The 12,138-nt window shown below is 44.3% G+C and overlaps 1 protein-coding gene across 4 annotated transcripts in view; it reads left to right on the forward strand.

The window, feature by feature from the left end:
• SLC25A15 (solute carrier family 25 member 15) overlaps window positions 1-12,138 on the forward strand; it is a 38,887-nt gene that overhangs the window by 8,546 nt on the left and 18,203 nt on the right. For all 4 annotated transcript variants that reach the window (XM_028497550.2, XM_028497551.2, XM_028497548.2 and 1 more), the window contains 2 exons: window positions 8,920-9,057; window positions 11,200-11,369. In XM_028497550.2, coding sequence (XP_028353351.1) covers window positions 8,920-9,057; window positions 11,200-11,369 — 308 coding nt within the window. The remainder of the gene's footprint in view (window positions 1-8,919; window positions 9,058-11,199; window positions 11,370-12,138) is intronic.

The following is a 12,138-nucleotide window of genomic DNA, read 5'->3' on the forward strand; positions in this document are numbered from 1 at the left end:
CTTTTTTTAATTGGAGTATAGTTGATTTACAATGTTGTGTTAGTTTCAGGTGTACAGCAAAGTGAATCAGTTATACATATATATATGCATCCATTCTTTTTCAGATTCTTTTCCCATAGAGGTTATTACAGAATATTGAGTAGAGTTCCCTGTGCTATACAGTAGGTCCTTGTTGGTTATCTGTTTTATTTATAGTAGTGTGTTTATGCTCATCCCAATCTCCTAATTTATCCCCTCCTCCCATGTTTCCCCTTTGGTAACCTGAAATTTGATTTCGAGATCTGTGAGTCTGTTTCTGTTTTGTAAATAAGTTCACTTGTGCCATTTTTAAAAATTAAATTCCAAATATAAGTGATATCATATGATATTTGGGGAAGATGCTTTTCAAATGCTGCTGTTGGTACCACTTCTCTGGGCAGAAGTGCAGAACTTAAACCACAGATGCAACTTGTGACCCGAGTTTTGGGTTCCACATCATCAGCAGAATGCAGAGTATTGGAAGAGCCAAGTTCTTCTTGAGAAGGAGCTTGGAATTTTAGGAAGGGTCAGAGCATCTGAGAAGATGCAGGTGAACCTACTGTTTCCTTGGTCGAGTCTGCCCCGAACATCAGACTTGGGTGCGTACTTGGTCATCCTTTCTGTATTTATTATACTGAGACTAAAAGGAATTCGGAAACCACTGGGATGTTTAGCCTTTGCTCCTTTGAACATTGATTTATTTTATAAGTTTTCACTCTTTTTTAAAAAAATTATTTATTTATTTTTGGCTGCATTGGGTCTTTGTTGCTGCACGCAGGCTTTCTCTAGTTGCGTCGAGCGGGGGCTACTCTGCGTTGCGGTGCGCAGGCTTCTCGTTGTGGTGGCTTCTCTTGTTGTGGAGCATGGGCTCTAGGCGCGTGGGCTTCAGTAGTTGTAGCACGCGGGCTCAGTAGTTGTGGCTCGTGGGCTCTAGTGTGCAGGCTCAGTAGTTGTGGCACATGGGCTTAGTTGCTCCGTGGCACGTAGGATCTTCCCCGACCAGGGCTCGAACCCGTGTCCCCTGCATTGGCGGGTGGATGCTTAACCACTGCGCCACCAGGCAAGTCCCCATTGATTTATTTTAAATCATTTATAATTATTGTTATCAGCTTCGTGGTTGCAGAGGGCAGTCTTGCCTGTTGTTTTGGTGGGAATTCAAGACCCTATTGCAAATACAGGTCCCACATGGCTAAAGTAGGTTCCTTTTGTACAGAAGTCATCTTTGGGGGTGCCTGGAGATGTGCCCGTTTATAGCAGGCATCCCATCTTGATAGATGGAACTTGCTTTTTAAAGGCTTGGGGCTGGATGAAATCCCCCAGGGAGACAGTATTTATAGGACTGAGCACAGATCCTAGGACCCTCCAGCAGGGGAGGGGTCAGGAAAAAGAGGAAGTAAAGAAATAAGCAGAAGATAAACCAGGAGAATGTGGTGTCCCGTGGTAGAGACAGGCAGGAAGGACACTGCAGTGATTGTAGCTCTTTCCACTCGAGCGAGAGACTTCCTAGCTGAGGAGACCTGGAGTTCAGGTCTCCTTCAGCATCGTTGGAGAAGGACAGGGAAATGGAGCAACCACGGGAGATTCTGGAGCAGGTCCTGCAGTGAAGAAAGCTTCCTCTTTCACTTGGCCTAACCCCAAAAAAAACACCCTCGTCTTTTTTGAACTTGGGGGGCAGGAGGGGGGCTGCAGCTTTTTCATCCTGCAGAACAGTGGTTGCTCATTACCAGTGAGCAAATGCTGCCTGAGAGCTCACGAAGCTCTGACATGCATGTCATGCTTTCTTAGCCCTCACCGTGGTCCTGCGCAAGGATCCAGGCAGGTGATGGTATCCATTTTATAGATGGGGAAACTCTGGTACAGATACTCATGTGCTGAAGATCACTGGGTTAATAAGTGACAGAGCCAGGACTCTAGCCCGTGTCTTCTGCACCCCCAATCCAGCATTCTTCCCACAAGACCACAGGCGGGGCTCTGGAGTACTTTGTAGGGGTCAGGTCTAGAGAAAAGATTAATAATTACACAGAAGCAGGGAAAGGAAAGAACTGCTTGTGATCACCTGTTATGAGTTTCTGCAGTGATACAGTAAATATTCTCGGTTTGAACACTCCCTGAGTAGTGCTCTCTTTTCACCTTTGGCTGGATGGGGTCTGACACAGCAGGAGTGTTTAGGAACATGTTTGTTGAGTGGGTGACAAAACAGTTGATTCTTACAAAATCCCATCTTGTGCCGACTGCCATTTGAGATCCAGTTCTAAACGTTTCTACTCTAGGCACAGCCTGGGGCCCATGTCCCTCATCTCATGCACTGGTAGGTGAAAGCATTTATTAGAAAGCCAAAGTCCACTGCAGATCTCTCGGCCCTGTGTTGCCCTGTATCAGCATGCTTGGGGTTCGTGCAGGCGTTACTGCCTCTTGCATGAAACAGCCGTCCGTGTCTATCAATGCCACCTTTGTTCCAGCAAGATTGGCAAACCCTGGTCAGTGACCCTGATTGACTACGGCCTGTCAGCAGGTTGACAGAGAGTCCCGGAGGAGGCCAAGTATGGATCTGCAGACTGGCCAAGAGACAAACCCTTTAAGCTTTGGTTTTGACAAACAATTTAAGTAGGAGTGAAGGGGGAAGGATGGAGGGGATGGCGTCAGGCACTTCCCACCCCTAGAAAGCCGCGTGCCGGTACAGTGGTGGAGCTGGCTCTCCTGGTGACCGTCTGACGCATCATTCTCTAAAATCGAAAGCAAGGCCACACTGCAGGCAGTGTCTTCCTCCTGAAAGAAAGCCTGCTCCAAGCCAGCTCTTCTGAGGCCCGGCTGTGTAACAGGCCGGCTCAGCCCTGGGCACCCACTTCACATCCACCTGAGGCACCAAGGCCAGACCACCAGGGATAGGAAATCAGGACCGGGATGGTAGGCAGCCCTTGGCTTTATGCAGGCACACGTCAAATATTTGAGGTTCGGTTCCGGACCATCTTGCAAATTTTTTGGTTTCCCAGTGCATATAAAGCTATGTTCACACTATACTGTAGTCTGTGCCATAGTGTTATGTCCCAAAAAGAATGTACCTACCTTAATTTAAAAATACTTTATTGCTAAAAAAATGCTAACCATCCTCTGACAACTCAGGGTTGCCACAGACCTTCAACTTTGTTATAAAGCAGAAACTAACACACCATTGTAAAGCAATTGTACTCCAATGAAGGTGTTAAAAAAAAAAATAAAAAGAAATTTTAAAAATGCAGTATCAGGCTTCCCTGGTGGCGCAGTGGTTGCGCGTCCGCCTGCCGATGCGGGGGAACCGGGTTCGCGCCCCGGTCTGGGAGGATCCCGCGTGCCGCGGAGCGGCTGGGCCCGTGAGCCATGGCCGCTGGGCCTGCGCGTCCGGAGCCTGTGCTTTGCAACGGGAGAGGCCACAGCAGAGGGAGGCCTGCGTAACACAAAAAAAAAAAAAAAAAAAAAAAAAAAAAATGCAGTATCTTCAGAGTAATAAAGTGAAGTGCAATAAAACAAGGTTTGCCTGTAATAATGTTGGACCTCAGTTTCTATAACTATTAGTTCATTGTAACTTTTTTATGGTTTCAAAACACTTTTTTTAAAAACATTTAAAAATTTTTTATTTTATATTGGAATATAGCTGATTTACAATGTTGTTTCAGGTGTACAGCTAAGTGATTCAGTTATACATATATCCATTCTTTTTCAGATTCTTTTCCCATACAGGTTATTAAAGAATACCGAGTAGAGTTCCCTGTGCTATACAGTACATCCTTGCTGATTATCTATTATATATATATATGTTATATATGTTAATCCCAAACTCCTGATTTATCCCCCCCTCACCATGTTTCCCCTTTGGAAACTGTAAGTTTGTACTCAAAGTCCGAGTCTGTTTCTGTTTTGTAAATAAGTTCATTTGTATCATTTTTTTTAAGGTTCCACATATAAGTGATATCATATAATATTTGTCTTTCTCTGTCTGACTGACTTCACTTAGTATGATAATCTCTGGGTCCCTCTGTGTTGCTGCAAATGGCATTATTTCATTCTTTTTTTATGGCTGAGTAATATTCCATTGTATATATGTACCACATCTTCTGTATCCATTCCTCTGTTGATGGATATTTAGGTTGCTTCCATGTCTTGGCTGTTGTAAATAGTGCTGCTGTGAACATTGGGGTGCATGTATCTTTCTGATTTGGTTTTCTCTGGATATATGCCCAGGAGTGGAAGTGCTGGATCATATGGTAGTTCTGTTTTTAGTTTTTTAAGGAACCTCCATACTGTTCTCTATAGTGGCTGTATCAATTTACATTCTCACCAACAGTGAAGGAGGATTCCCTTTTCTCCACACCCTCTCCAGCATTTATTGTTTGTAAGCTTTTTGGTGATGGCCATGATGACTGGTGTGAGGTGATACCTCATTTTAGTTTTGATTTGCATCTTTAGTAATTAGTGATGTTAAGCATCTTTTCATGTGCTTTTTGGCCATCTGTATGTATTCTTTGGAGAAATGTCTATTTAGATCTTCTGTCCATTTTTATATTGGGTTGTGGTTTTGGTGGTTTTTTTTTTTGTTTGTTTTGTTTTTTTTTTTTTGCAGTATGCGGGCCTCTCACTGTTGTGGCCTCTCCCGTTGCGGAGCACAGGCTCCGGATGCGCAGGCTCAGCGGCCATGGCTCACGGGCCTAGATGCTCCACGGCATGTGGGATCTTCCCAGACTGGGGCACGAACCCGTGTCCCCTGCATCAGCAGGTGGACTCTCAACCACTGTGCCACCAGGGAAGCCCTGGGTCATTGTTTTTTTGATACAGAGCTGCATGAGGTGTTTGTATATTTTGGAGATTAATCCTTGTCAGTCACTTCATTTACAAATATTTTCTCCCATTTTGTAGGTTGTCTTTTTGTTTTGTTTATGGTTTCCTTTGCTGTGCAAGAGCTTTTAAGTTTAATTAGGTCCCATCTGTTTATTTTTGTTTTTATTTTCATTACTCCAGGAATAGATCCAAAAAGATATTGCTGTGATTTATGTCAGAGTGTTCTGCCTATGTTTTCCTCTAAGAGTTTTATTATTTTTTAAAGATTTATTTATTATTTATTTAATTTTTGGCTGTGTTGGGTCTTAGTTGTGGCACATGGGATCTCTCGTTGCAGTGCAAGGGCTCTTCCTTGTGGTGCACAGACTTCTCTCTAGTTGTGGTATGCAGGTTTTCTCTTCTCTAGTTGTGGCACGCAGGCTCCAGAGCATGTGGGCTCTGTAGTTTGTGGCACACAAGCTCTAGTTGAGGCACACGAGCTCAGTAGTTGTGGCGTGCGGGCTTAGCTGCCCCGTGGCATGTGGGATCTTAGTTCCCTGACCAGGGGTCGAACCCACGTCCCCTGCATTGTAAGGTGGATTTTTTACCACTGGACCACCACGGAAGTCCCCTCTAAGAGTTTTATGGTATCCGGCCTTACATTTAGGTCTTTAATCCATTTTGAGTTTATTTTTGTGTATGGTGTTAGAGAATGTTCAAATTTCATTCTTTCACATGTAGTTGTCCAGTTTTCCCAGCACCACTTATCAAAGAGCCTTTTTTTTCTCCATTGTTTATTCTTCCTTCTTTGTCATGGATTAACTGAGCATAGGTGCGTGGGTTTATTTCTGGGCTTTCTATCCTGTTCCATTGATCTATATTTCTGTTTTTGTGCCAGTACCATACTGTTATGATTACTGTAGCTTTGTAGTATAGTCTGAAGTCAGGGAGTCTGATTCCTCCAGCTCCATTTTTCTTTCTCAGGATTGCTTTGGCTATTTGAGGTCTTTTGTGTTTCCAGACAAAAGAAAAAATTTTTTGTTCCAGTTCTGTGAAAAATGCCATTGGTAGTTTGATAGGGACTGCATTGAATCTGTAGATTGCCTTGGGTAGTATGTCATTTTGACAATATTCTTCCAATCCAAGAGCATGGTATTTGTGTGTGTGTGTGTGTGTGTGTGTGTGTGTGTGACCATGCCACACGGCTTGTGGGATCTTAGTTGCCCAACAAGGTATTGAACCCAGGCCCTCCGCAGTGAAAGCATGGAGTCCTAAACACTGGACTGCTGGGGAATTCCCCTGTTTATGTCATCTTTGATTTCTTTCATCAGTGTCTTACAGTTTTCAGAGTACAGGTTTTCTGCCTACTCAGGTAGGTTTATTCCTAGGTGTTTTATTCTTTTTGATGTGATGGTAAATGGGATTGTTTCCTTAATTTCTCTTTTTGATCTTTTGTAGTAAGTACATAGGAATGCAAGAGATTTCTGAGTAGTAATTTTGTATCCTGCAACTTTACTGAATTCATTGATGAGTTCTAGTAGTTTTCTGGTAGCATGTTCAGAATTTTCTATGTATAGTATCATGCCATCTGCATATAGTGATGGTTTTACTTCTATTCCAATTTCAATTCCTTTTATTTCTTTTTTTCTTTGATTGCCATGGCTAGGACTTGCAAAACTGTGTTGAATAAAAGTGGCCAGAGTGGACATCCTTGTCTCATTCCTCATCTTAGAGGAAATGCTTTCAGCTTTTCACCATCGAGAATGATGTTAACTGTGGGTTTGTCCTATATGGCCTTTATTATGTTGAGCTAAGTTCTCTCTGTGCCCACTTTCTGGAGAGTTTTTATCATAAGTGGGTGTTGAATTTTGTGAAAAGCTTTTCCTGAATCTATTGATGATCATATGGGGGGTTTTTTTTGTTTTTTTTTTTTATGGTACGCGGGCCTCTCACTGTTGTGGCCTCTCCCGTTGCGGAGCACAGGCTCCGGAACCGCAGGCTCAACGGCCGTGGATCACAGGCCCAGCCGCTCCGCAGCCTGTGGGATCTTCCTGGACCGGGGCACGAACCCGTATCCCCTGCATCGGCAGGCGGACTCTCAGCCACTGTGCCACCAGGGAAGCCCCATCCCATAGGTTTTGAGTTGTAGTGTTTCTGTTGTCATTTGTGTCTAGGTATTTTTTTTATTTCCTCTGATTTCTTCAGTGATCTATTGGTTGTTTAGTAACACTGTTTAGCCTCCACGTGTTTGTGCTTTTTACAGTTTTTTTCCTGTGATTGATTTCCAATCTCATAGTGTTGTGGTTGGAAAAGATGCTTGATATGATTTCAATTTTCTTAAATTTACCAAGGCTTGCTTTGTGGCCTAGCATGTGATCTATCCTGGAGAATGTTCCATGTGCATTTGAGAAGAATGTGTATTCTCCTGCTTTCTGATGGAATGTTCTACAAATACCAATTAAGTCCATCTGGTCTAATGTGTCATTTAAGGCCTGTGCTTCCTTATTGATTTTCCATCTGGATGATCTGTCCATTGATGTAAGTGGGGTAGTTTATTGTAACTTTACGACAATTGAATGGTAGGTCTGTTAGGCTTCTGCTCACAGATGGAAGAGAAATCGTGCGGGGACCTCCTACCTGGGCAGGCTGCCTAGGGGGTTACCGTTGGGGGCTTCTGGAGGTCTGTGAGTTTTTCTGGTCGTCCAGTGACAGCTGGATGCTGGCAATTAACAGTTGAGTGTCACAACCAGTTGTTGCTGTGAGCATCTCAGTCCTTTCTGTGCAACTAAAGATTGTCCCCGTAGGTGCCAGTGGTGCTCTCGTGATAGAACATCCTCCCAGGGTTTGGAGAGGATCTCCTTTGCTGACCCCCATGAACTCTCAGGAGTCTTCCTGGCAATTTGTTTCTTGTACTTTCCCCCATATTCTTTCCAGTTTCACTCCCCTGCTGGTGACTGAGGCTGGTGGTACTAAACCCATGTGAGATGAAGTGAATTCTTGCGTTTTTGTACTTATGTGCATTCATTTTCCATTTATATTTCCAGCTTCGCCATTTTCCCTACAACCACTGAGTTTGCTGACTCACACTGGCCGCACCACTGGCCCACCTTGTGCCCTCTGTGCAACTGAGGTCCAGGAGGTCATCAGCTGAACTGAGAAATCTTTTTTCAATGAGCAACATTTTGGTTAAAAAATGTATCCTGGGTTTTCATCTGTGGCAGTTACATTACACTTGTGGTTGTTCTGAGCTGAATCCAGAGGCACGTAGGGATGGCCTCGGAACCTGTTTTTATTTAAAGCTCAGTGGCAAACACACTGAAGTATTAAAAGTGTGTGTGTTGGGGTGGTGGGACCAAAGGGAATTTTTTTCTCCCACATTGTTTGGTTTGGTTTGGTTTTTCTGTGTCACTTTCTGTCTTAGTTCTGGCTCTGCTAGAACAAAATACCCCAGGCTGGGTGGTTTAAACAACAAAAATTTGTTTCTCACAGCTCTGGAGGCTGGAAAGTCCAAGAACAAGATGCCAGCTGATTCGGTGTCTGGTGAGGGTCCTTTTCCTGGTTTGCAGAGGGACACCTGGCTATATTGTCACATGGTGGAGAGAGCACCAGCCAGCTCTCTGGTCTCTTCTTACAGGGACACTAATCTCATCAAGAGGATTTCACCCTCCTGACCTCATCTAAACCTAACTACCTCCCAAAGGCCTTCCTCCAAATACCATCACATTGGGGGTTATGGCTTCAACATAGGAATCTGGGGGTGGGGGACACAAACGTCCAGCCCACAGAGCTATGCCTAATAAAAGGAGCACAGGCTTGCAGTCAGGCAGACCTGGGTTTGAAGCATAGCGTTGCCGCTTAGCAGCTGTGTGACTCTGAGCACAGTTCATGGCATCTCTAAGCATCATTTTCCCCATATGAAAATTGGGGTACTGCTGTCACCCTCACAGGGTCGTGGGCTCCTCAGAGGAAGCAGCAGGTGCCTCGTGGGCACTGAGGAGACGTCTTCCTCTCCCCTCGAGCTTGCTCTCCTTTGCCACCAGTGTCTCGGCACGCTGAGACCGAGCGAATGAATAATGGGTGGGTAACCGGCCTCTTGTGCTTGTGTCCTTCCAGTGATCTGCAGAATGCAGCTGCTGGTTCCTTTGCCTCTGCCTTTGCTGCTCTGGTCCTCTGCCCCACCGAGCTCGTGAAGTGCCGGCTGCAGACCATGTATGAAATGGAGACGTCGGGAAAGATAGCCAAAAGCCAGAAGTAAGTGCTGCTTGGGCACAAACGTGGGGTCTTGTTGCCTTGGTATATCCAGTATTTTTAAATTTTATGGTGTACTAAAATTAAGTGGCAGAGAAACAGTTTAGTCCAAACACCCCCTCCACCACCACTCTGAGGATAATTTTCTGAACACACTGTCTGTGGTGGTTGGAATCACTATCCGCCCCACAGAATGTTGTAGGCAAGTATTTAATATCCCAAAAGTGGAGAAGCAGGGGCTTACACCCCTTTTGGCCTGTGGAGCGCATAAGGCATGACCCCCAACTATACTGGGAAGCACGTAGCAGCGGCTTTGGAATTGAGGGCTGAGCTTTTCCTAACTGCCCATTTGGATTCTGGGCTGAATATTTGCTCACTCCCCAGTTTCACATGGGTGCTCAGGCTGATCAGCCAAGATCCTAGCAGTGACTTCCTTTACCTCCTCCTGAATCCTTCAAGTGTGCCTACAAACAAGCCAGATTCTGAAAACATTCATGCAAACCCTTATAATCATAGCAAGTCTTCAGTGATCGAATCACTCTCCAACTCTGTCTTGAAAACATATTCTAGTTACCCTGTGAATGTATCATATACAGTATGATTTATTATATATTTGAATTGAAAATCAGTTTATTGTTAATCTCAAAACTTGCTTATTTATCTAAACTAAAGCTTTGCTCATGGTTGTTGCTGAAGTTAACTCAAAGCCAGTAAATCTCCTGGGAAAAACCATTAGGTAAACTGACCATTTTTAGTCATCACTTTCCATCCAGTGAGGATGGGGTTCATAATAGCACCCTATTTCCTGCACCTGTGAGATTCATTACAACCAATTCGAATCTATTATTCATAGCCTAGAAGTTCAAAACTTTAAGTCTTTAATGCTTTTTTATTGAAATACAGTGTACACACAATAACAGGAACACACCCAAAAATCACAGGAAATCCTAGGTGTGCAGTTCCACAAGTAGGCACAAAATGAACATGCCTTTGTAAACTGGTACCTAGATAAAGAAATAGATCATTAAGGGACACAGGTCCCTTAAAAGTCGTTTTAAAGTATTTTTAAAGAAAGTAATTGTTAGATCCGAAGGACTTAGGTAGACAGACACCCTGTACAAAAGTAAATATTGGCTGACTGTATTTTAGGTATAGCAGTGCCCAAGCCTGGAATTTGGTAGCTTGGGGTTAAGACCTGGATTGGAAGCAGGCTAATTGTGTTCAGTGGATGACTGTTACTTCTTCATTGTATCGATAGAAGGAGCGGGCACTGCAGGCAGGGTCTGGCTAGTGGGTAATGCCTGGGAAGGCAGATCATCAATAAAAGCAGGTGGCCTTTGTTACCTGGAGGCCTGATCCTTCCCTGATCCAAGCCAGGTCATCTGCTGAGAACAAAGTGAGGAGTGAAGGGCTCGCTAAGGTGACAGGTGTGGTTTGTGGTGCTTTTCCTCCCAGGGATAGGCCTGCCCCCCTACACCACCAGGAAGAGGAGCCTGCACAGAAAGAGCCCGTGTTCTGGCTTCTGCAGGCTCTGATCTGCTTCAAGTAAAAATTTTTACACACCTACCTCGCTAAGAACTAAATACTGGGTACATCTAGAGCCTTACAGGAGCTATAGCTCAGCTCTTAGAATTTCTTTTGTCTTGCCTTTAAATAACATTTAAGGCTTGTTGCTCACTTCCCTGGATGAATGCAAAACAAAACAAACCCTAAACACCTGAACCAATTCCCTCAAAATACACAAGCTCAAAAGAAAGGCTGAGGAGATAGGAATCAAGGGAGGTAAGGGACTGGGCACGTACAGTGCCATTTTATTCTCTGCGTTTGGACAATCTCATTGTAATTTCACTTACTATTGAAAAGATGGGTATTGGCTCTTTTAGATCTTTGATAACGATTTCTAGAAATGTATGCATTTGTTGTAATAAAATATCTTTACACAGATTAGTTCAAGTAATAAAACTTGTTATAAAATAATGGTATAGCTGTCTTTCTCGGAGATACTTCCTTCCCACAAAAACCTTTTATTGCTGCAATTCTGGTTCCTCTGTTTATAAAATGAGCTACTTCCTTGTTAGAGCGCCATCAGATCTGCTAGTTGGGTGTGAATGCTGTTCTTATCTGTCACCCCGTGTGTCCCCCCAGCACAGTTTGGTCTGTCGTGAAGAGTATCCTTAGGAAGGACGGCCCCTTGGGCTTCTACCATGGACTCTCGAGCACTTTACTTCGAGAAGTACCGGGCTACTTCTTCTTCTTCGGTGGCTATGAGCTGAGCCGATCGTTTTTTGCATCGGGGAGATCAAAAGATGAACTAGGTAAGTGTGTTCGCAGGGACAGCAGGTGGATTTGACGGTGTCTGCTTCCCAGTGGTGTAGTCTCGGTGGCTTCCGTGCAGTTCGCCCCTTTTGGGGGGTCCACTTGGCACTGGGAGTTTCTGGATGCCGGGGAGTACCGTGCAGCAGGTGACGGTAAGCACCGTCCTCCAGCCTTGGTAACTTCCTCAGGGCAGAGGCTGGAGCAGGACATCCCCAACTTTTTTTTTTTTTTAACATCTTTATTGGAGTGTAATTGCTTTACAATGGTGTGTTAGTTTCTGCTTTACAACAAAGCGAATCAGTTATACATATACCTGTGTTCCCATATCTCTTCCCTCTAGCATCTCCCTCCCTCCCACCCTCCCTATCCCACCCCTCTGGTGGTCACAAAGCACCGAGCTGATCTCCCTGTGCTACGCAGCTGCTTCCCACTAGCTATCTGTTTTACATTTGGTAGTGTATATATGTCCGTGCCACTCTCTCACTTTGTCCCAGCTTATCCTTCCCCCTCCCCGTGTCCTCAAGTCCTTTCTCTACGTCTGTGTCTTTATTCCTGTCCTGCCCCTAGGTTCTTCAGAGCCTTTTTTTTTTTTTTAGACTCCATATATATATGTGTTAGCATAGAGTATTTGTTTTTCTCTTTCTGACTTATTTCACTCTGTATGACAGACTCTAGGTCCATCCACCTCACTACAAATAACTCAGTTTCATTTCTTTTTATGGCTGAGTAATATTCCATTGTATATATGTGCCACATCTTCTTTATCCA

The sequence above is a fragment of the Physeter macrocephalus genome, chromosome 13 (assembly GCF_002837175.3).
Source record: "Physeter macrocephalus isolate SW-GA chromosome 13, ASM283717v5, whole genome shotgun sequence".
Lineage (NCBI taxonomy): Eukaryota > Metazoa > Chordata > Mammalia > Artiodactyla > Physeteridae > Physeter > Physeter macrocephalus.